A 25,128-nucleotide genomic window follows, 5' to 3' on the forward strand; every position below is an offset into this window, starting at 1 on the left:
GGCCAGGCTTCAGGACCCAGGGACCACTTGGGCTGTGGTGGGAGCCAAGAGCAGCTTCTGTTGAACCCTGGTCAAGCAGCCCAGGGCAAGTTCTGACACCCCCTGCACTCCGCGCCCATCTGCAGGAATGGCCAGTTCAATGGAAAACCAGGGATGCTGTGGGTGGCCTCATCACAACCAAGAGTCTTCTCACCTTGACTCCCCAGATTTATGCTGTCCCCCGAATCCATCTGCCAGTGGGGAGCCATTGCAAATGACTGCTACCCACACCTGGGTGGAGGGTGTTGAGAGAGGGTTGGACTGGGCACCTTGTGTGAATTAAAGAGCACAGGGAGCTACTGCAATAGAACTTTCCTGAGGATCTCAACAGGGCTCCTCTGGCTTCAGCACGCAGCCCCTAGACCTGGGCAAGCTGCCCACCCACACTGGTGTCTCTATTGGGCCCCTGCATCAGTCACTTTTTCCTTTTCTTACTGAACTTCTTGGGATGGGGTGGGAAAGGGAAGGCCATGAGTAAAGGAAGAGAAGTGATTTTCACAGGCTTGTGTCTTGGTCTGTCTCTCCCAAATTTGCAGCCTCCCTCCCCGAGCCTTCTTTCTACCTCCTCTCCAAAGCACAGACAGCCTAGGAGATCTGACCTACCTCTCAATACAAGTGGGAGTACATTTCCAGGGACAGGAATCAGGGTGGGTTGACGCTGGCCACAGCCACAGAGACAAAAGCCAAAGGTCACCCAGAAGATAGTGTCCTGGTGACGAAGTGAGCTGACAAACAGTTCCAGTGGAGAGCAGCCCAATGTGGCTTGGCACAGAGGCCAAGGCAGGATGGGGCCACAGGGATGGGATTAATCAGCACCCTGCACCCAAATAAGGAGCACGGGAAGGGGGCAAGGAGGGAGTGGTTACTAGCTGGGGCATGTGATGGGGATAAATTCTGTGGCTCCCCTGTGGCTTGGAAGGGAAATGCTAAGGGAATGGAGTCAGGTCAGACTTTAGAGACCAGTGATCTCTGCCCTTTTTGCTCATAATTCCAGAAGATTCTCTGGGGCCCAGTCTGTGATCACTTCAGAGAAGGCAAATGACTGGCCGATGTAGGTGAGCATTCTTCTTGCGGACACACAGCTAGCAAGATACCAACCCTTCACCCCTCAGCTCCACCTCTCTTGCCCCCAAGGGGAGAAATGATTCCTGGAAGCAACAGAGCCCTTCCTGGTCTGCCTGTGGGGGCAGGGAGCCAAGGGTGGGCAAAGGGTTAGCTAGGAACCCCCAACCCCAATTGACCAATTAATTTTAGCAGAGTTTAGGGCCCTCTAATTTCAAAGTTCTTGGTACTATTTTAGTGTTTTTGCTTTGTTTTGCTTGGGGTTGGGAGTAGTAGTTTCTAGTCCCCAACTTTCTAACCTTTTTGATGTCATATCACTTATAAAAAATAACAATCTTTGCTTGGCACACTGGGAAGAACTGGAGGGGTCCCAGGTGAGGATGCTCACAGCTGGAGTTGACCAGCCTAGAGGCAGGGCCACCCCAGTCACCCTAAGGGCCCAGAGCAGCTGCATCTCACAGCAGATGGCTCCGAAGCTCCTGCTCACCAACCAACTGTCTTACCCACTATGCAAAAAAGCTTGAGACAGGCTCCAGGGGGCTGGACAGCCTGTCAGGGTCTAATGGGCAGCAGATGACACTCGGAATTAGGGGAGGATTAAATTGTTTCCAAGGCAGATTAGGGAGAACTCCCACATCTTCCTGCCCGCACTCAGGGCAGACACTCAGCAGGAAGTGATGGGGACAATATTAAGAAACTGCTCCATTAGGTCACTAGTTAAATGATGGATTTCTTATCCTTTGTGTGTATTTTGTCCCTGCCCAGTTCCAGTGGTGGCCTGTGTGCAGTGCTTGCTGTGCTCAGATGAGTGGTGTCTGAGGCCTTTCCACCCTGCAATGACAGGCAGGAAGGCCAACTCATAAGAGCATGTGAAGTGAGGCAAATGGTGGTGGGGACGGGATGCCCACCGTGAGCGCTCCATTGATAGATAGGTCTTGGTTCAGAGGGCCAGGTAGCACTCACTGTAGACCTACCTGGCCCTCTCAACCAAGGACTGGAAAAGGCATTCCTAGTGCCCCAAACCCACTAACGTACCTATCACCTACCTGGGCAGGGTCTGCCCAAGGCCCCAAGGAAACATACAAGTGATTAACAATCAAGAGGCATTGGAGGATTCAGGCCCCTCTGAAAGAAAGAACCCAGGCAGGTTCTCAGAATGGATGGCGAGGCCCTCAATGGACGGGTTTACAAGTTAACGGAAATAGAAATACTGACTTCAATTTCATTTGTCATCTCTTAGGCTCCCAAACCTGTTTCCTTCTCTCGTGATTCTCACTCCATTCAACTCTTGAAGGTGTTTTCTCCCTCCCTCTTATTGGTGATGTCACTGTTGATCTAACCCTCACAAGACATGCTAATGTATATGTACATGTTTGTATATGTGTATGTATACATACATGTACCATTTCTTCTGCTCTCAGTGTGATTTGTTAATAACTGCCTCCTCCTCAGACTCCACATTACACGAGGTAGGACTCTGTCTATGTCTGTCATGGTCACTGTTTCATCTTAGTGCTTAGCATAGTCCACAGTAAGTGCTCAATATATAACTGTTAGATAAATGAATAATGGCCTCTAGAACATGCCAGGCATTGGGCTATATATACTATCTTGAATCTTCACAAAACATTGTAAGAGATGGGGTATAAGCCCCATTTTACAGGGGAGAAAATGAAGGCTGAAAGCCAAAGGTGCAAGTAAGATCTGAATCCACATCTATTGGCCCTAGAGCTGAGGGGATGCTGAGTGTTGCTGCCCCTGTGCTGTGCTCTGTGTGGCTCTTCCCAGATGCACAGGTCTTACTGCCCACCCATGCAGGCGCTGTCCACTACTGCCCAGCTCTTGGCACATCCCACAGGGGCAGAAGCCAATACAGACAAATGCCCAGCAGTGCCCAGACAACAACAGCTGCCCCATCAGCTGCGCTCAGGAAGTCTCAATATCAAAAGTGATGATTAGGACTGAATCAGTGCTGGTATTAAAAATCAACACAACCAAACATGCAACCAGCCCGCTCACAGGAAGCAAGGGGGCGCGGGGCTGTTGGCGACCTACCGGCATAGTGGTAATTGGCTAAAGGATGACATTTTAACCTGACTGGTTTCCGCAGCAGCAGCATTTCCAGAGCAGCCTGCAGACCCATGGAGAGAAAAGGCAAGAGTCAGTAATGGGTCTGTGTCCTGAGACCTACCTACCTAATGGGGTAAAGGGGTTGGCAATGCAGACCATGTGGTTGGGGGCACTAGAAGGAAAACCAGAGGGAGACCTCCCCTAATTGGGGGTTCCTTTCTGGTCAGCACTCAACAGGGCCTGCCACTCTAACCCTCTCCCAGCCCATGCCTGCAACCAGCTGGTCAGGCCTGACACCCCATGCCCTTCTTGGTGAAGGGCCTCAGCCTTAGAAAGATGGTGAGGCCTCCTCTAAGTGGAGGCTGAGTCTCTGGGAAAAGATCCTGAGGAAGTGAGTGGGTGATTTGGAACTGTTTCTACAAAAAAATCACGTTTCATTACAACTGAACATCAACAGATGTATTAGTGATAACTGTACTAGACACTGTCCCCACAGAGAGCCTAGCAAAATTTACCCTTTCAAATTTGCCTCCTACAGCCTTGTTGACTTTTTTAAAAAAAAATGCTGCAGGTGGCTGTGGCAGGTGTGGCTCAATGGTTAGAGCATCGGCCAGTGCACTGAAGGGTTGAGGGTTCGATTCCCGGTCAAGGGGAAGTGCCTGGACAGGGAGGGCAAGGTCTAGAATCTTGCTACTCTAAGTGTGGTCAGCAGCACGGGCACCCCTGCGAGTGGGAAAAGGCAGAACTTCGGGCCCCAACTCCAGAGCTGCTGATTAAGAACCTACATTTTAACCAGATTCCCCGAGTGACTTGTGTGCAAGGTAAAAGTTCGACAAGTGCTGCTCTTCGACACTATGCTGAAAGGGTTAAGGAGAGTTCTCCAACATTCTAGAAAACCCTTGAAGGGTATAACCACCTCATGAGAAGGTAGCATTTGCTGATTTACATGAAATCAAAGCAGGTAGCTAGATCTGGTACAAGAATCACGTATTTACTAAAGGGGAGATTAGCGTTTGAGTGATCCCACCAGGAGTCCAGGTTGAGCAGGCAAATGGTCAGCTCTGATTCTGAGGGGATGGCACCACAGTTCGGGTTTTACCAAAGAACTATGTCAAAGGTCGGAGAATGAAGCAAATGCTCCACTTTGGTTAAGGGAGGAAACGGTTCTACGAACATCAACTCCGGCTGATTTCCACAGTAGGGAAGGATGACCAGCATAGTGTGACAGGCTCTTTTAGACCAAGATTTGTCTCAGGACGACCTGCCTCCATCACTGGAGAGGTTTCATGATGTAAAATACGAGAGTGCTGAAAGTAATCCTAATTTCCCAAGACACAGGTGCTCATAATTATTACTCAGATGCACAAACAGAAGCCCCACTGGAGGTGTCCTGCAAGCTTTTAAATAAGGAACAGGCAGTACGCGGCCTGGACAACACCGTATCAATTAGTTGCATGGTACACGGGCCGACCCAGGAACTTGGGAAATACTTCTCAGAATTCTGACATGATGAAGAGGAACTGTGAAGACTACTTTTCCTTACCATCACATCACCTTTGGCCTCGAAGAGACAGTGCAAAGCAAATTCAGAATTGGTCCCTCCACCTGGCAACGCACTTGAACAGCACAAATTCAGGAGATTCTCCACTGTGGGGAACGAGAGGCCACTGCATCAGAGGGCTCAGTATCATGGAAAAACACACAGATCCTGGAGCCAGAGCCCTAGTGAGATTCAAGCCTTCCCTGCCCACTTCTTCCCACGTGCCAATACCTCTTTGCTGGAGGTCGTGGTTTTCCAGCTCTGGCCAGGGCTTCCAGACCAGTGTGGCCTTGTGTGTGTCCTGGGCCACGGCAGAGACATCCTGGAGTTCTGGGATCTCTGCTTGGAATCTCAAGCCAATGTTGATGCGCCTTTAATGACAAGAAAAAACAACAGTGTGGTCTTCCATTTGAGGCCAAGGGCAACTGTCAGGAACTTGAAAAAGAAGGAAACCAGCTCCTTCTGCCAGAAGAACGCAGGGGCATTTCCTCACAGTGTGATCCTAAGATTCCAGGCATGGCCCTCTCACTGGGATAAGAAGCAGCTTTAAGATTGGGAGAGATGCTGCAGGGAGCAAGGGAGAAGTCAGCTGGGGCTTCTTTGCTCTCTGACTGAGAGAGGGAGGGTGCTAATTCCAAGGGAACAGCTGCCAAGAGCATAGCTGATAATACCACTTAACAGGAGAAATGGGACAGCTACAAAGTGCTTATTTCATTTTTCATCTTTTTCAGACCACTTTCACATAAATCATCTCATCTGAAACCATCAAAGATCTGTGAGGTGATCAAGGCAGTGGAAAGCATTCCCACTTAATAGACGAGTTAACTAAAGCCTACAAAGGTTAATACTGTAAGATGAAGTAGCACATCGGTGCTGGAACTCAGGTTTTCTGATTCCCAACTCAATCTACTCAGCGCTCTACCACAGGGCCCCTTTTCATGCAAATAAGCACTTTCCCTTCCATTATACCCTCACCACTCACCCACAAGCTCATTTGGAGGGCTGGCCAAGAATCTTAGGAAGGGAACAGGGAAGCAAGGACATTTGGAAGAAGCCCTGTAGAAAGCTGGGCACCCTGAGAGAGATGCCTAAATGTCACTGGGGATGGGGGAGCACGTGACCACAACCCAAATGGCCCGTGGAGCAGGAGATGGGGATGCTGGGTTCTCTGAATCCAGGGCTTCATGCATCACTATGCATTTAATCTCTGGCAAAGGCCTTGAAACACTGGCGATTTCAGAGAAACAATAGTACTCAAGAAATATCACAATCCTACTACTTCTCCCTCAGGGGCCACTCTGACCCCAGAAGTATTAACTCCACTCCTCAAAGTTCCTCAACCCTTTCCTCAGCTGAGGCTTCCGCTCTAAAGAGTAATTGGCTTTTCCTTACGGTTCAATGTCAACGGTCTGCTCTCCAGGCCCAGGGGTGACTGTCACACTGCTGCCATCGATGCTGTCTGAAGCACAAAAACCAGAGTCACCGGTGAACAGGGAAAGGGTACTGAAGAAACGAAAGCAAGCAGTTACCTACAGTCACAGCAGGGCCCTCTCCTACCTTCCCCAGGCCAGGCTTGCTCCCAGTGGTCTCCAGGGAGCTGGGCGGAGTGAGCCGCAAACTGGCTCAGGGTGAGCCATCCTCACACAGGGTAAAGGAGGCAGCCGCCCCACGCTGGCCTGCTAAGCTGTGCCGCTTCTGAGACTACTCTTGCTCCAGAAAGAGATCCCGGCCCCAGGCCTCTCCCCCCTCGATCTTTACGCAGCCTGCTCCAATGTGGAGGCCTGGGCTTGCACACCACACCTGGCCCTAGTTCGACATCTCCTTGGTACATTTCTTCGGGGTGTTGGACAGGATCACCCAGAGCACAGACATATTTGGTGCACGGACACTTCAACGGTCTCCTTATCCCAAAGGGGTTGCAATGATCGACCTCTGGCGGGTTTGCCGCCCGGGCCAGACCGGGATCCCCTGAGGACGAGCAGCCCCGCGCCGCTGTGCGCAGCACGGTGCCTGGCACACGGGGGAGACGCGCCACAGAAGCCTGTGGCCTCAGAGCAACTGCAGAAACCGAGACCTCCCAGGGCAATGCCCGGCACCGCGGGGGCGAAACGCCCGGGGTCCCTGAGGAGGCGCGGGGGGGGGGGGTGACTCACTGGAGCGACACAGCAGCACGCGCGGCGTGGGCGTCAGGGGCGTGAGGGGCAGCTGGGCGTGGGCGCCGGGGCCGTGGCCCGCGATGAGGACATTGCTGAAGAGCCCCGAGCCCTGGCGCACCGGGCTCAGCATGGGCGGGGGCGTGTAGGGGGGCAGCTCGTGGGCGGGGTCCAGCAGCAGGTGGTCGCCCAGGACGCGCGGGGAGCGCAGCTGGCTCTGGTACAGGGTGGCGCCCGAGTGGGAGGCGGGGCCGGGGTGGTAGGAGGGCGGCGGCGGGATGAAGAGCGGCTCGGGCCGGTGCCGGAACTTCTTCTTCTCGGGCGCGGCCTTGACGGGCTCCTCAGCCTTGGCCCCGCCAGGCTGGTGCTTCCTGGGAACTTCCTGAAACGGGGAGAAGGGGCCCGCTCAGACGCTCTCCCCACAGGCGGGCTGCGCGGGCCGAGGCCCCCTTCCCCTCGCCGACCCCCAGGACCCGCCGTCTTAAACACGCAGCCGCGCCCGTTTTCAGACAAGGCGACAACGGTGGCTGGACGAGCAGGGCGCTTGGGTTCGGGAGGAAATCCCGAATGTCTGGGGGGAGAGGGGGGCGGTGGGGCCGGTGGGTGGGCAAGAAAGAATAAATTCTCATTCTTTATTGCTCATCGCCGCATTCCCATCCGGCGAGTGGAATCCAGCTGAGTGGGCCCTTTAATTCCCCACTGCTCCCTGAGGACGGACAGCGGGGACAGATAACACGTGCTCCGAGAAGGGGACGGAAAACTCCAGTTAGGGCAGCTGGGCAGAGCTGTGGGGCAGGAGGAGGCGCCAGGCCGAGAGAGGGCTCCCAGGGCCAGGGGCCCGCCCTGGGCTCTCCTCGAGGTGACCCTGGGGCTGAGGGAGAGCCATCTGTGACCTTTAAGGCCCCTTCCGTGTGCTCTCCTAAACGTGGACCTGGGGGACCTCCCGGCCAGCACCCCTCGGTGCTGCTCCCAGCCCTGGTGCTCATCTGTAGCAAGCCCCCTCCTACAATGGCTTCCTGTCAGCAGGCGTAGTTTACATCACGGTGGAACCAAGGCTGGTCTGGAAGGTCTGCCACATGGATACATATATAGTACTAAGTAAACATATGCACGTAAATAGATAAGCAGGGCATGCCAAAGCCGAACAAACAGACTGGGGCTGTGTGCCAGCATCAGCCCAGGAAAACCAAGAGCTGGGTGTGGCTGGACAGGCAGACGTGAGGTTGGGAGGGAAGGTGGCGATACCTGCAGAAAGGTTCTGGGCAGTCTGCGGTGCCCTCCCAGGTCCTGCAGGCCAGCGCCTGCCCCAGCTGCAGCCCCTGGCAATTCCTGAGCCCAGGGTGGTGCCTGAGTAGAAGGCAGCAGGGGCTGATGGGAAGGGCTGGCCATGGTCATGTGACCAACTGCCTCCAGGTCATGCGACCTGCCCCAGTCCCCCAGTTCTGGGCTCCTCCGGGTCCTCCATTGCCTGCAGCAATTCAGGCTGCACCCTGGGGTCTCTCCCTCAGCTTCCCTGTCCTCTGGCGCCCTCCCAGTCCTTGGAGGGGGACAGTCTAGGGGAGCAGGGAGGTGAGGAGAGGAGGAGGGGCAGAGGGCCCCTAGGCTCCCAGACAGTCCCCAGGGGTCTCTCCTGAGGCCCCAACCTGCCTCCTCTCCACACCAGAGGGCTCACCATGGCCTGAGGCTAAGGCAGAGAGAGGGGGCTGAGTAGTGTGAGGAGGGGATGCCTGTTGGGGAGCAATCCTGGAATTCTACACCCTGCTCCTGGGTAACGAGGTCATCTGAGCACGTGCAGACCTCACGTGACTTTAATCCTACACCAGAATCCAGACCTCTGATCACAGAGCCGAAGGTCTCTTTTGGGCTCCTCTCCTTGAGCCTTTGGTCCTGTTCTCCTCCAGGCAAGGCTCTGAGACCCTGGGCCAGGGAAGCCACCCATAATGTCAGACCTGGGTGTCGCTTGAGAGGAAGCATTTACAGCGTTCCACCCCCTCCAAGCCATTCAGACTCTGGAAGTGCGGCCACTCACTGAGAGGTTTCAACAGCTCTCCAGGAAGTCCAACCTCCCCTTAAGGTCAGGAGAAACGGAGGCTCTGACAGGCAGAGGGTCTCAGCTGCCTGCATCCAAGCTGGCTAGGAGCAGAGTTGGGGCTAGAACTCAGGGCTCCTCCCTGGACATTTTCATTTCTTTATATCAAATGTCAGGGCCTTGCTCACATTTACTCGGTACCACCTACATGCTTCCACTTCAGCTTATCTCTCCACTTACGATGCGTCTCTCACCCTTTCCACAAAGGCAAGTTTACCTCTGCCTTCAAAACCCTGCTCAGAACTCCCCTCATGACGATCTGAGCAAACTCATACCAAACTCCCTTGCCTTTCCCCAGGCCCTAATCACTCTAGCTACCCAGGTGTATTCCCCTCCACCCATGGCTTCCCTGTTTCTCATCTGCCCTGGTTCTATCTCACTGTCTTGAATTGGGGCAGGGGTGCTGCCTGGGGCTCCGACCCCTGTGTGACTAGGAATCTTACTGTCTCCAGCTTCAGGCTGAGAGTTCTCCAAGAGTACAAACAGTGCCTCTCCCACCAAATCAGGAAACTTCCCTGGACAAAGAGGGAGCTTGGCTATGTCATTTCATCTTTCTGCCTATTGTTGGCCTTTAAGGTCTGTCAGCTATGAGAATCCCCACCCCCTTGAGTTCTCCATCAGTCTCCTCTTCTGAGGCTTTGATATTACGCAGAGAACCAAAAAGGCTCTTTCTCAGCTTTTCTAGTTCTAATTATCTTCTCTACTCCTATTCTGGCCAACCCCACCCTCATGCCCCCTGGAATCCCAGTAGCTATCTCTTCTCCAAGGATAAATATGACCCAGCAAGCACTTGTGGGAAGGGGACAAATCTGATGCAGTCAACCTCAGGAGTTACAGACTCCCTGGGGAGAGGGAGGGAGAGAGACAAACTGAGAGAGAGACAGAGACGGATAGATCTCTGTTCCAAAGCCAAGCTGAGCTGCCTGGATGAAGCACTTGTAATTTGAGAAAGAGAACTTAACAGGGAGTGAGAAACACAAATCTCTTTGCTTTCCTGAGGTTGGGGATGGGTGTCTCCAGTGAGTCCAGACCCTGAAGGTCAGGGGAGAAACGGAGGCTCTGAGGCAGAGGGCCTCAGCGTCCCAGAGCCTGGAGTTATTCCGGGAGCCATAACCAATTAGTTCTCCCAAAGGTATTAACACAGGTGTGATAATGGAAACATTAAGCATCTGGTAAGGCTGATCATCAGCATGGATGCCAGGGCTACTGCCTGAAGGCCCTGCTGGCCAGGGGTTGAGCTTTGGTTGCTGGATTTGGGGACATCTGGAGCTCCTGGGGCCTGGGAAACACCTATTTATTATCTGGGACAGTACTTGCATATTTTAATAACTGTGGTTACCATCTGTTTCAATCTGGGAACACCTTCAGATCTCTCAGGATCTAACCCAGACCATCAGCCTGGTAGAATAACAGGCGTTCCTGGGGAGTGGGCAGTGTGGGCACGGATGGGATTCCCATCCTTGGGGGCTCAGTCCTGAGAGACCAACCCATGTCTGAGCTCAGGCCAGTGACCCTGGAAGATCTGTCCCCATCTCCAAGAAAGCAAAGGGATGTTCCCGCCCCAGGCACGGGGGCAGAGCAGCAACTCACAGCAGGCGTGCAGGGGACAGCCCCTTGGGGTGAGTGTGGGGGAGAGAGGGTCATCCTCACGAGCACGGGCATCTCGTCGTCCGACATCGAGCTGGCTGGCTTGTCTCTGGCGGAGGGGGCGGCAACGACGCTGTTGGCGAAGCCCTGAGAGCTGGGCTTGGGCACGAGAAGCTTGACAGGGACAGACACGGGCATGACCATAGGCGTGAGGCTTTCTGCCTCAGGAGGGAGCTGCGGTGGCAGTGGAGGCGGCAGTGGCTGGGGCTGCGGTGGCGGGGCCTTCTCTCCTTCCTCCTACACAGACAATAAAGGCTTTGATCCTGGGCGGAGAGCAGCTCTCACAGGAGGAACGCGCTCTGCTTTTCCTGACAGGGTCCAGGGCATCATGCAGGGCGGCAGAGGACCACTGCAGGGCTGCTTCCTTCCTGCCACCCTGAGCTCCTCAGCTTGAGTGATGCCAGGGGGCAGTGGATTAGGCCATGCACTTTGTTTACACTGAAAAAATCTTGACCATGTATCACTTATATATTAAAAATGTTTTTTGTGTGGTTGTCATTGCTTTTAAAGAAAAGGATATGGCCTTGTAATCAGGCACAAACACACACACACACAAGCTCTTGTGTAGGACCTTCGAATTCTATGGGCCTCAGTTACTCATCTGTTAAATGGAAGACAAAGCTTTTATCTGGCATGGTCAGGAGATGGAATGACCTGGGTAATCCAGCATTTTAATGAACGGAGAGTTAATTCCATAGACTTAAAATGAATCTCAGCAATATTCAAAGAATTGAGAAAATTTCTTTGAATTTTAATCCAACTCGAAAACTGCGTGGATAGTTCACAACATGGGTATCCTCCTACCTGGATAATCCTGAGGGCGTTTAAAGATCTTTGGGTGCTAGAGTCTAACACTAGTGAACAGAAGATGCTGGCTGACAGCCTGGTGGTCACATGGAAGGCCCAAGTGACCCTGGCCTTGGCCGCTTCAAGCAGCAGAAGTTAAAAATAATATTACATCGACATGTTTTCCTGGCTGTCTTCTCCAGGAGGAGGGGAGGCTGGGATTCCCTAAAAGGATTTCTAGCACTTCTGTTTCTGACCCTCCTTCACGAGGCCAGTGGCCGTGGGGGCTGCTGACCTGACTGGTTCCCGGCGTCTGCGCTTAGCATCCCCTTAGGCGCAGGAAAGGACTGCGCCTCCCCAGGTGCCTGCACGGGGCTCGCCTCACTCTATCTGACGGCAGCAAAGCGAAGCAAGCAGCACATGGCCTGGGAAGGATGGGGGGCTGGCTCCGGCTAACCTGTTTGAGGCTGGGGGAGGCCCTCATTCCCCCGTGGGACCGCATGTGGCCATTCAGGGCAGGCAGGCTCTTGAACTCCTTCAGGCAGATGGAGCACGTCAGCTTGCTCTTGGCATCCATCTGCTCCCCAAACACTGCTTTCGGTTGGCCGCTGCTCCAGGGGAGGGCCAAACGGAGAGGACACATAAGTGAGGAAGGGGACAGTGATTCTTCTCAAGACCTCACACCCAGTACTCCCATGTCCGTGCCCCAGCTCTATCTCCCCAATACCCTTCGGAGAGCTAAGCCCAATTTACAGATGGAAAACTGAGGCTCAAGAGTGGGAAAGGGCTTGTTCAAAGTCATGCAAGAGTTAAACAGAAAGTCCTTCATTCCAGGCCTTCAGGTGCTAGGTTTTCCCACCTACAGCTTATTACCTCTCTAGAGTCAGCTTCTTCCAGAACCTTCCCCTAGAGATGTGTGCCTAAGTCCTCTGGTTGCCTCCAGACTACATATTTTAGCACTTTATCGGGTTTGGGCTAAGTTTTTAATTATTTACCATGCCCTTGAGGGGAAGAAACAAGTCTGAACTGTTCACTGTGCTTCTAAGCTTAGCTCTATGCCTGGCACACAGAAGCTACTCAATAAATGCTCACTGACTGAATGAACAGGTGGTGGACAGAACACAGGCTCTGCTGCTTACTTGATGTGCAAGTTTAAGCTCTCTGAGCCTCAGTTTTCACATTGTAAAATAACAGTAATAACAGCTAACAATTGAGTGCTCACCATATCTAGGAACATGGAAATCATGCCTAAAGTAACCTCACTGGGTTACTTTATTACACATAATGCAGAATGCCTAGCACACAGTAAGCGCTCAAACACAACAGCTGCTATTGTTATTATTCTTATAAACTTTGAGGAATTCACTTTGAATTTGGAATGAATCATAAGAGACAATGCAGGAACACCTCCCAGTCTCCCAAAATGCCAACAAGAGTCCTCCCATCCATCCTACCTTGACTCAGGGGACCCTGGCTGGGCTCTGCCATCAGGTAGGTGCATCTAATTTTGAGCCATGCAGGACATCGAAAGAAAGAACAGAGAGAAAAATGCATTTTTGAAGGGAGGAGTCCTTGAGCTGGAGAACCCTGGGGCCACACTTCCTGGACTGTACCCAATCTCCACCTGGCACTAACCGTGCTCACAGTTGCTCACACTCATGCTCTTCCACACCTGAAACTTCTAACCTGGGACCACAGCCCACTCGAGGAGCTGCCACCAGCCACAGCCCTGCAGGACTCAGCCCCCTGCTCTGTGCACAGACAGGTCCCATTCCGTGGGAGACAGAACGGAGAGCTATAGGAAACAGCATCATGCTGGGGGACCTCCTGCTGAGATTCTCTCCTCGCCTTGACCATATCAGTCATTTTATATCAGAAAGGCTCTCAGTTACTACTGGGCCTGAGCCCCAAACAAAACAGAATCAAGGGGCGTTCATCTCTGGCCTTCAACCTCCCTCATAGCCCTCTCTCCATCTCACCTGGTCCTCTCCTCCCCTGACCACGTTGTCACATGAGTGTAGCACTTACTATGTCAACGCATGAACAGTATCCAGCACACAGCAGGCTGTTTTGTGGTCAAATACATTTGGGAAACTAACAAGGTTTAATAACTGGCGTACACGCTAAATCTGGCCCACTGACATATTTTGTCTAGACTGTTTTTAAAAATCCTGAATAAAAATACTATTAGATGGGGCACGTACTCTCCAAGTTACCACAGTCACCACCTCTCCTTATTGTCTCATCCCAGGCCATTTCACTTATTCACGTTACCTGCCTAGATCCTGTGGCCAGCTAAGGTTTTCATCTCTGCAACTACATGCGGTGTCTCTTTTGGGAGAGTCACAGTGCACATGAGCATTTTAAAGGCACTGAGAAGCCCTGTAGCACTGCAACCTGTTTCACTTTAATAACCCCTAATTTATTATCCACAGATCTCTCCCAGCAATACCCATTAAACATTCTATGGAACTCCTATTCTGAGTAATATACTTTGACAAATGCTGTCATAATGTGGTCTCCCTCCCAAACGGGGAGCCATTTCACAGGCTGTACTCTGAGGATACAGATCCAAGGGGAGCCAGACACTCCCACCGTGTGGTCCCCGGGCACTTGACTCAAGGCCTTAGTCATTACGTGCAGCATTCAGGACCTGATGCTGTGTCTTGGCCATTTTCTTAGTGAGATGAGAAGCTCTATGGGCAAAGGACTGAGTCAGTGCTGATTCTGCACTGCAAGTGCCTGGACACAGACAGTGCCTGGCACATGGAGCTTAAGGTTTGTGGAAGGAATAAAGTACAAACGGGTTGGAGAGAGCACTGGGCACTGCATCGACTCGGCCCTGCCTGGCCCTGGAGCCGATACCAGGAGAAACCGCCACTGTAAGAATACCTGAGGCCACATGGCACTGGGAGACAGCTGCTGGTGCTGAGGCCCCACGTTGTTGAGGTGGATTCCACTGGGGGACAAGAGTGGCCGATGGGGGAGGGCACCACTGACCCGGTTGAGGTCCAAGTTTGCTGGGTCTCCCATTCCCGTATCAGAAGGCCCCAGGTCCCCATGGGTGCTCAGCATGGCCTGGGCCTGCCTGTCGCTTGGATAAGTCTTGGGCTGACTGTCCTCACGCTGCTGGTGCTGGGACAGGTGGCTCTGCTGGTAGAGGGGGTGGCTGTAGGGCTGCTGGGGCTCCTGGTAGTAGTACTGGGGCATGGAGCCCAGCTGAATCAGCTGCATGGCGTGCGCCTGCTCCGGGGTGTACTGGTGGGGGTCCCTGTGATAAGAAGGGGGCTGCAGATGCATCTGTTGCTGCTGCTGCTCTTGCAAGTGCTGCATCATGGGTGGGGACTGATAATACTGAGGTATCTGCATGGAACCCTGCCGCTGCTGCAGCTGCTGTTGCTGCTGCTGAAGCTGTGATGGGCGAATCTGCTGCTGCGGCGGCATTTCTTGCATGGACATACGCTGCTGCCCGGCTTGCTGCTGTTGCTGCTGCGGGTAATACTGGTGCTGCTGCATCTGTTGCATGTGCTGGGAAAGCATCTGTGGGCCTTGCAGTGGCTGTCCTCCCTGCACTGGCATCTGAGCCAGTGGCTGCTGGTAATCGTAATACAGGTGCCCTTGGCTAGGGTGCTGCCCGACCTGAAGAGCTGGTTTGGATAGCCCACTGGTGAAACCAGGGTGAGGCTGCTGGGGCACCTGCTGGTAGCGGGAAGGGACAGATGGTGCTGGGGGCTCCATGGGCTTCTGGGACAGCAGCTGGCGGAGGGCACTGTCGGGGGTTCCATCCATCACTGCTGACTGGGTGTGCAGCACCTGGGCCATATTGTTGACCTGAATCCGTAGGTTTTGGTTGGCAAACACCTGGGTGAAAGAGTCTAGCTTGTGCAGGACACCGCTGGTGAGCTTCTGGGTCCGGATCTCGCTGGCCTGGGAGTAGGTGTATTGGTAGCCTTCGGTGGGCTCCGCCTGGGCTGGCGCGCCCCACATCATGTTCGAGTTGGTCAGGTTGCCACGGAGCTGGACGTGGTTCCCAGGCCCTGCGTGGCCACCCCACCCTCCCTGCCTCGAGGTATCCACTTGGCCAAGGTTTTTGGAGCCAACAGGCAAGCCTAGACCATCCCGAGTGTCTTGAGGGAAGTGGGGGGAAATGGGTGATGCCTGGGGGGCATCCATGCCAGCCCCCGTGACTGTATTCCCATAGTTGTGGTTGAGCCCACTGTGGACGCCGAGGGGTGGCTGTTGGTAGAAAAGGTTCTCACCGCTGTGGGTCACATGGTTGGTCTTGTACAGTTGCTGATCGCCCATGGCGCCTGCCTTGGTCGTGACTGTCCAGCCACAAAACCATAAAAAAAGGTCAGTGAAACAAACCCAAAAGGACGGAAACCCTGAGAAGGTGAGAGAAAGCGTCCACACTACTCCACGGCTGACATGTCTGTGGCGGTGGCTGGAGCCAGGTGTTCCTGTTGGCCTGTCCCACTCATGAGCAGAGAGGGGGGTTTTACATCCCCACCCGGGCTGAGGTACGGACCAAACACCACTGTGGTGAAGAGATGCTGCTCACACCTGCAAGACAGATGCAGAGAACAGGAGAGGGTTTACGTGGATGTTTCGCAATGAGCAATTATACCTACCATGGCCAGTTATGGAAATAAATACCGACGGGAGACTCAATTAGAAATGGTGTCCTACACACCACACCCTGTATACTGATTCTACACATCTGACCCCCACTTTCAAGCCTTCATTACCCAGTGGCTCATTAGTTTATTGATTTGTAATGCATTGTTTTGCTCACTGATTAATTCATCCATTCTTCTGGGACCCCGCTATTGAAGGCCTAGCACTTTTCTAGGACGTGTGGGAGATTAGAAAAGAAGTTTAAGACATTCCTTAATCAATTTATCTGCTCAACAAATACTTATTAGACACCTACTCAGTGGAAGGCACCCTAGGAAATGATGAAGACATGGGCCAGCTCTTGAGGAGCTTACGGTTAGAAAAGGTGACGAGTCCACAAATAAGTACAATACAAGGAGGAAAGAGATACATCTTATAAAAAGGTAAAAATCACAATATGGGACCTCAGACTGGGGAGCATATTCCCAGCAGAACAGAACTGCAGACAGTTTCCATGAGGAGTACTATGCTTGTTAGTCTGCCTGTTAGATCAACACAGCTACCTGCTTCCTCGGGGTCCCTGCTCAGGGAAACATCTGTGCAAGGGGCTGCCCACCTGGCCAGAGGCCTAAGAAGTGCCTGACACAAAAAAATAAGCTGGGCCAATGAGACTCCTCTCTCAGAAGCACAAGCTAGAACTCTGGAGGGACTGGACTAGTCTGCTTTGAGTCTATACGGGGTCTTTCGTGGACTTCAAACTGGGGTATGTAAACCCCTGGGAGTAAACGAAGACTGTCCAAATGCTACACACGCACTCAAACCTTTAAGAGAATCAATCTCCAGATCCTCAATGTCCCTAGAAGCCCTCTTCTAGAGCTGATGGCTGATAAGGGTTTGAGTTGCCCTTGTATAGCGGCTCTTTCACAGCAGCCCTCCTCCTTTACAAAAGAAAGGCAAACCTCTTACCCACCCCATCCAAATGGCTCAGTTTACTGCCCCAGGGATTAAGTTCCTGGCCACCACACAAGAGGACACTTAGAAAATTGAGAAAGCAAGCAACTCTAATAAATGTGTAGTAAATCTTTTTTTTGCACGCTGGGTGGTTTCCAATTCCTTTTTTATTAGGAAGGCCAAACAGAAGTAATTAAAATGAAATTGTCCATGATCACTATGTGATTTTTGGCATATAACTCAGAAGCAGATCAAGAACTGAGTGACCCTGCTGTATCAAAATTGCATTTCTATCTACTAGCTCGTGTGAGTGAGGGATTTCAGGGCATATAAATGAAAAATGGAAAGACAGTCGATGCTGATCCTTGTCTCATGTCTCATGCAACAATAATATTCTTCTTCCCTGGAAAAATAAACAAACTGAAGAAATAACCCAGTGCCAGCAATTATCACCTGGGTGATAAGTGCTGGGTGTGCTCAGCCTGCACACTCTGACCTAGCCACATACAGGTGTGCCTATAAAACAGTTTATTTGAGGTCACCCTGGTCTAACCCCTCTTACCATCTTGTCCAGCTCAGGCCCTTCCTCAACCATGCTGCTCCCTCTGTCTGGGATGTTCTTTCATTCTTTCCTCACTCGGCCAAGTGCTGCACATTCCTTAAGTCTGACCCTAACTATCCCTTCTAAAAGGTGTTCCTGCCCCCAGAATCTACTGTATTAGCTGTTCCATGTACTTCTGTGAGCATTTAATACAATTAAATTAAAAATATTTGTGGAACACAAAAATTATTTTAAAGTCATCCAGCATCACCATCTCACTAAGAGATGCATTTTCAATATAATTTTAGTTTTTATGCTTATTAATTATTTATCCAAATTAGTGATACATTTGTGCTGTTTCGATCAACTGTACACTATTAATAATTGTACCAATAACTCAAACTAGGAGAAAATGTTAATACTTAGAGCTTTATGATTTCAGGAAATTAAAAAAGTTTTAACTTCATATAAAATTGTTACAGAGAAATATGATAGGGAAACAAATGAAAAAGTTTTAAGCATAAAAATATATTACACATATTACATCAGGATAAAATTCCATGGGGGATGTGAAACAGAAATAAAATTTCAAGAAAAAGAACACTATTAACAGGCGGGTTCATGCATTTTTAAAATGGGTAATGGTAGGTATCAGATTGCTATGGTGTTTAGATTCTACTGGATAAATTGAAAACAATGATGTAATAGTTTTACTTAAAAATATTGATGTTTATAATATACTGGGAATTGCATCTTCTACAAATGTATGATTAAAAATGTAGACATAAGCTTAAAAATCTGTGAGGGGGTATATAGTTTTACAAAATCCTTTTATGGGGGGTCCCCCTCCAGCTGAAGGCTAGCCCCAGGTGGTCTCCGACCCTTTCCAAACAACATAGGAGGAGATGACAAATCGGGAGCGAGGGTTCGGTTGGATGGAAGGATGGCTGGATGACGGAAAGCACTGGGAAGTTATGCATGAGCCACGAATGACCCCTGAAGACTTCTGAGCAGAGGCCTAAGGACTCGGGTGTGAGGGCGCTGAGCTTCAGGGGAGGGAGACCAGCGCCCCTCGCTGCTCGCACCGTGGTCTGTATCCCCGGCGAGCTTCAGCCCAGATCTATTCAACAGAAGCTGCATTTTATTGAGACCCCCAAGTTGCTTGTGTGCATGTTGAAATTTGAGAAGCAATGGGTCAGCAGGTTCTTGCTGCATCCGGGTCAGACATCATTAAGGCCTGGACTTGGGGAATGGTGAGCAGGAAGAGATGGAGAAATGAGAAAACATTCCCCATGCTGCCAGTGGGAAGTGACTGTCCCTCCTCCAAGCGCCCTGCCCTTCGGGGCTGACGGCCCAGCCTGAGGAGATACCCCTTCTTTCCTCACACATGCTCTCTCGACATCCTCAACTACTGCACGTACCTTGCTGACGCCCAGTGACTACTCCCAGCTCAGAGGGGCTGCCTGCTCCACTTCACCATTTCCATGTTCAAAGGCAAACTCAACATCACCTCCTCCAGAATGGACGCTTGTCCAGAGTCTTCCCCGTGACTCCTCCCTCGCCCTTAACCGACCACCTCAACCTAACACTTCACCTCCCTGTATTTTCTAACTCCATCCATCTTTCTGCAGTTCCACTACTATCACCCTAGTCCAAGACGCTGTACTTGTCTCCTGGGCTATTTCAACAGCCCTCCAGTTGGTCTCTCTGCTTTCAGTCTGTCCAGTCCCCAGACAGCAGAAGCAGAATGAACTTTTCAAAACATGACTCTGATCCCACTGCTTCATGGCACCCTATTCAGGGCCACCCATTCATGGCATCCTAGCGCTCCCAGGTCAAAAATCAAAAGCAATCTATAGATTCAATGCAATTCCTTTCAAATTACCAATGGCATATTTCACAGAGCTAGAATAAATACTCCGAAAATTTATATGGAGCCAAAAAGACCCCGAATAGCCACAGCAATCTTGAGAAAGAAGAACAAAGTTGGAGGGATCACAATACCAGATATCAAGTTATCTACAAAGCCACTGTCATCAAAACAGCCTGGTACTGGCACAAGAACAGGCATATAGATCAGTGGAACAGAACAGAGACCCCAGAATTGACCCACGCCATTATGGTCAATTAATATTTGACAAAGGTGGCAAGAACATACAATGGAGTAACGACAGTCTCTTCAGTAAGTGTTGGGATAATTGGACAGGTACATGCAAAAAAAAAAAAGAAACTAGACACCATACACAAAAGTAAACTTAAAATGGATAAAAGACTTAAATGTAAGTTATGAAACCATAAAAACCCTAGAGGAAAAGGTAGGCAGTAAAATATCAGACATCTCACACAGCAGAATTTTCACTGATACAATGCCTAGGGCAAGAGAAACAAAGGAAAAAAGAAACAAATGGGACTACATGAAAATAAAAAGCTTCTGCACAGCAAAAGAAATCAGCATCAAAATGAAAAGGGAGCCGGCTGGGTGTGGCTCAGCGGTTGAGCCTCGACCTAGGATCCAGGCGATTGGGGTTGGATTCCCGGTCAGGGCACATGCCCGGGTTGTGGGCTCAATCAATGACTCTCTCATCATTGATGTTTCTATCTCTCTCTCTCCCTCTCCTTTCCTCTCTCTGAAATCAATAAAGATATATTTAAAAAAGAAAAGAAAAGGAAACCCACCGTATGGGAGAACATATTTGCCAGATGTATCCGATAAGGGACTAATTTCCAAAATATATAATGAACTCATACAACTTAACAAAAGGAAGACAAACAACCTAATTAAAAAATGGGCAGAGGACCTGAATAGACATTTCTCCAAAGAGGACATACAGATGGCCAAGGGACATATGAAAAAATGCTCAACGTCACTAATCATCAGAAATGCAAATTAAAACCACAATGAGGTATCACCTCACACCTGCCAGAATGGCTCCATCAACAAATCAGCAAACGAAAAGTGCTGGCGAGGGTGTGGAGAAACGGGAACCCTGGTACACTGCTGGTGGGAATGCAGACTGGGGCAACAACCACGGAAAACAGTGTGCAGTTTCCTCAAAAAATTAAAAATGGAACCGCCATTTGACCCAGTGACCCCATTTCTAGGAATATATCCTTAGAAACCCTAAAGACCAATCAGAAAGAATATATGCACCCCTATGTTCATAGCAGTGTTATTTACAACGGCTAAGATCTGGAAACAGCCCACCAGCAGATGAGTGGATAAAAAGCTGTGGCACATTTACACCATGGAATACTACGCAGCTGGAAAAATGAAGGATCTCTGACCCTTTGTGACAGCATGGAGGGACCTGGAGAGTATTATGCTAATCAAAATAATCCAGTCAGAGAAGGACAAGTATCACATGATCTTACTTATATGTTGAATCTAATGAACAACATAAACTGACGAACAAAAAAGATCCAGAGACATTGAAGCATGCAACAGACTGATGTATTTCAGAGGGAAGTGGGGGGTGGGAAGAGATTAACCAATGAACTTATATGCATATACACATAGCCCACAGACAGGCAATAGTGTGGGGAAGGCCTGGGGAGGGGGTGTGAGAGGGGTGGAGGGGGTCAATGGGGGAAATCTGTAATACTTTCAACAATAAGGATATATTTTTTTTAAAAGTCTACCCTGACCCCCAACCCCCAAGTCTGCATCAGGGGCCTTTCTTATATGTTTTCATAAAACCATTGTCCTTTCCTTCTCAATCTGTAATTGTGCTCCCACCAGTGTAATTAGTTGATTAATGGATCTTTCCATATTGGGGCAGGGATCTTATCTATTATTGTCTACGATCCTATTCCCAATCCCAGCACGCTGTAGCCCCTCCAACAAGGAAAAGTTGTATTTGTTGATGAATGAGTCAGTGAATGAAAAAAATAACATGATGACCAAGTGTCCCAATGAATGGACACAGGTAGAAGAAAAAGACACTCCTTGTAGGCCGAGCGGATGTAAGTTCCCATGGAGAGTAGATTTCATTTTGGTCCTGAGGACAAACAGGGTTTACAGAGGTGAGAGGACCAGGAAGGGTAGATGCCAGAAGAGGGAACAGCGTGCACAACGGCATAGAGTCAGGTGCGGGGTCCATGCTGGGGCACCACGTCCTTGTCAGGAACTCACCAGCGACCAGGCTGAGTTCGGAAGGTAGGGATGAATTGTGGGGGCCTTATAATGCCGTCCAGCAGGGTTACCCTGAAAGTATTAGGCCTGGTGATTTCACAGTGCCCTGCCAGGCTTAACCTTGCCACTTAACCTTTCTCGAAAGCCTTGCACCAAGTCACCTTCTCCCGGAAGGAAAACTTGTTGAAACGCACCAGACTCTGACCCCGCTCTGATTTCGTGTCCCTCCTCTGTGCCTGTGGGTGGAATGGAAGCTAGAGAACTTTACTCCCGTTGGTGTGTCTGCCTTGTTAAGTGTTCCCAAACTGCTGGGTGAGAGGGATTACTCCGTGTTGTGAGCTACAGGAACTATTCTTCATTCATTGATATTTGCGGAACTGGAAAGGTAGTTTATTTACATGCACAGAACCCTAGAAAGTCAGAGGTGGGTTCCCAAAGCGTGGCTCCTGGGCCAGCAGAATCAGCAGCACCTGGGAACTTGCTATAAATGCTAATTCTTGGGCCCCACTCAGACCCACTGAAACAGAAACTTGGGGCTGGGGCCCAGCAGGCCATGTTTTAATGAGCCCTCCTGTCAAGTCTGATGCCCTCCCAAGGTGAAGAATGCCTTAGAGGTCCTCTAGTCTCCCCACATTATAGATGAAGAAACTGAGGCCCAGAGATGCAACTGCCAGGCCTAGAGCAGTGCCTGGCTCACAGTAGTGGGAATCAAGAACCATATGTTATATGAAAAAGAGCAAAAATAACCTCACTAGAAACACATAAGGAGAAAATGGCAAAACTATGTGCTATTTATTTTACATTAAATTTATATATATTTTTGATACTATATTCACTCAAAATTCAAAAGGCATAAAGGAGTATACAAAAGAGTTATAATTAGCCCAAATAAATGCTTGAAAATATAGTAAAAAGTTAGAACAATTTTTTAAAATACGGGTATATGCAAAAAGCCTTCCTCCCACCTATCCCCAAACACCTAGCACCCCTCTGGGACAATCACTCAGGTTCTTGTATATTCCAGAAACAGTTTATGCTCATGCAAAAATGCTTGTACGAATCTCCATTCCCACCCTTTTACACAGCTCAGCATCTTGTCCAAAGGCTCTTTGAAACATGGCACTTAAAACCTGGAGACTTCTTGGCCGATCAGTCAAGCTCACAGAACTGTTGTAATTACCACTTAGGATTCACTCTTTATTATTTCTCAAATAAGGTAACTTTTGCTCATTACGTACATCTCCTATTGGATAACTGGCACCAGGAGCTTTTTCATTGACGAAGCAAGTCACAGAACTATTACTTTCACATTTCTTTGGTCAATTCCTCCCTTAGAGCAAGACTCCAGGATTCTGAAGCAGGTTCAATAAATAAATGCCTGCTCACAAGCCTCATAGTCAAACGACCTGCTTCCATGCCCATTTCCCCTCTAGCTGTCGTTATTCCAAGGCAGGGATAGCATCCTACACGTCTTGTGTCCCCAGTGACTAGGACACAGCAGATGCTCAATAAACACCCACTGAATGAAAATGGTGGGCCGGGCAAAAGAGACCGGGAGCAGGCACTTCATCCCCAGGTTTCCATGTTTCTGACAAAGACTGAGGCCTGGACTTACTCCTTTCTGTTGCGGGCGGTGCCCTAAAGCTCGCAGACCTCAGTGCGGGGGTTTTCTGTATAGGGCCAGCTAGTAAGTTTCGGTTTCGAGGGCCATCTCATCTCTGTCACCACTCTGCAGGCGATCTGTAAGTGAACGGGCGTGGCAGGGTTCCCACACAACTTTATGGACACTGAAATTTAAATTTTATATAATTTTCACATGTCAAGAAATATTACTGTTCTCGTTTTGATTTTTCTCCATCCATTTAAAAATGTAAAGACACTTCTGAGCTCACAAGCTGTACAAGAATAGGCGTGGGTGGGATTTGGCCAGGGCCAGCTGGCTGCCCCCATTCCAGTGCATCCAGGTCCCTCTGCCCTCCCTCCGTGCCCCCAGGGGACCAGGAGACGGAGCACAGGCTGCTAGGAGACAGTCCAAAAGGGCCATCCTTTGAACCAGAAAGGGAGAGAGAAAGGGAGGAAGTTGACTTTGGCCAAGGTCTCGGCAGGACTTGTTTGCTTACAGTTCGGAAGGGGTAACACCCTGCTCCGGCCAGACCACCACCGCTTGTTTGAGGAAGAAAAACCAAAATGATTTTCCTTTTTCCGACTCTGGGCCGTCGTTCAGAAACTGTATACACAATTCCTCAAGTGACTTGGCTTAGGTTTTAGAACAGCCTTCCTCAGAGGTCTGTCCGAGGAGCTGAACTTGAACTCCGTGGGGAGTCTGTCCACTCCTGCTCTCCCCCCGACTCCCCAAAGGAGGCGGGAGCCAAGGCACTTCTCCAGGACAAGGGTTCCTGGTCGTGGTCTCCTTTAGAGCAAGGCTGTTGTTCTAAATGCTTTCTGATTAGTCTTCTAAATGGAGCGGGTGGGTAGTTTATAATCCACTAACCCAATTCCCACGCTGGAGTTCTGCCAACGGCGGCGGCTGGCGCCCGAGTCTCCCTGGGCACAGAGACGCTGACTCTGCTCCTCGTGGCCCCGCTGCTCCCTGCACCGGGCTCACGCGACTCTCGGCTGCGTGGGCATTTTCAAGGCTTCCTTTGGGCAGCAAGGGGCATTTGTTTCTCCAACCTTCAGTCTCACCCTGTGGCATCAACCGCTCCCTCCAAGCCCTAGGGATCAGGAAGGAGCCTGACTCACCGCCTGAGAACCTGCAAAATGGGGAGTTTGGACATTTTTCCTGTGGACTGCTCTCCACTGAGAAATGAAGACTGGAGCTACTTCGCTTTCTGGTCCTCACCGTCACTGTGCTCTCCTGTGGCTAGCAGCAATTCTCTCCTGGGAATTAACATTGTTTGCCCCGGTGACTGCCACATGCCACTTCTCCCTCCCTAGCTGTCATGAAGCGTGTGGAAGCTGAGGACATAGGAGAGAAGAGGGGACAGTAGTAGTCTCAGGTGGCCTCCTGGAGGAGGCAGCTATGGTATGAGTGGGCCTTGCTGATATGTTCCTGGATACAGTTTTCAAATCGCCCCCTTCCAGAAATGGCTGCGATGGGGTGGGAGATCAGGAATGAGGGCACCGACTCTGAGTACTGTGCGGTGAGAGGGGCACTGGAGAGCTGGAAGTGGACAAGAGGTCTGCAGAGAGACAGCAAGGCAAGGAGACACCTGAACAATTCACACATGAGTTCCTGAGTGACCTAAACCCTGGCTACCTCATAATCACAAGTTTCTCCTAAGGAGGAGCTGCTAGGAGAATTTCAGGATCCATCAGCGACCATACTGAAGTCCTAATTTGTGCCAGGTTTGACTAGGTCATAGCCAGTGTACTCACGGTCCAGAAGCTGGCATCGGTGCCCTGTCTCATCTTTCATACAGACTCACACTGGTGACCTACCGGGCCAGGACTCTGACTGGGGAAATAAACCTGCAATCCTGTCTCTCTAAGCTCACAGTC

At 50.6% G+C, this 25,128-nt stretch overlaps 1 protein-coding gene across 1 annotated transcript in view; it reads right to left on the reverse strand.

Annotated features, from left to right (window-relative positions):
- Positions 1–25,128, reverse strand: part of TRERF1 (transcriptional regulating factor 1) — a 199,605-nt gene that overhangs the window by 22,719 nt on the left and 151,758 nt on the right. The window contains exons 4-12 of the mRNA XM_087817396.1: positions 14,279–15,949; positions 12,841–12,887; positions 11,844–11,994; positions 10,544–10,837; positions 6,865–7,246; positions 6,104–6,170; positions 4,943–5,082; positions 4,715–4,818; positions 3,157–3,232 (exon numbers count right to left, since the gene is read on the reverse strand). Of these exons, the coding sequence (XP_087673522.1) occupies positions 3,157–3,232; positions 4,715–4,818; positions 4,943–5,082; positions 6,104–6,170; positions 6,865–7,246; positions 10,544–10,837; positions 11,844–11,994; positions 12,841–12,887; positions 14,279–15,691 (2,674 nt within the window). The 5' untranslated portion in view covers positions 15,692–15,949. The remainder of the gene's footprint in view (positions 1–3,156; positions 3,233–4,714; positions 4,819–4,942; positions 5,083–6,103; positions 6,171–6,864; positions 7,247–10,543; positions 10,838–11,843; positions 11,995–12,840; positions 12,888–14,278; positions 15,950–25,128) is intronic.

Source organism: Miniopterus natalensis, chromosome 5 (assembly GCF_054644295.1).
Source record: "Miniopterus natalensis isolate mMinNat1 chromosome 5, mMinNat1.hap1, whole genome shotgun sequence".
Taxonomy (NCBI): domain Eukaryota; kingdom Metazoa; phylum Chordata; class Mammalia; order Chiroptera; family Miniopteridae; genus Miniopterus; species Miniopterus natalensis.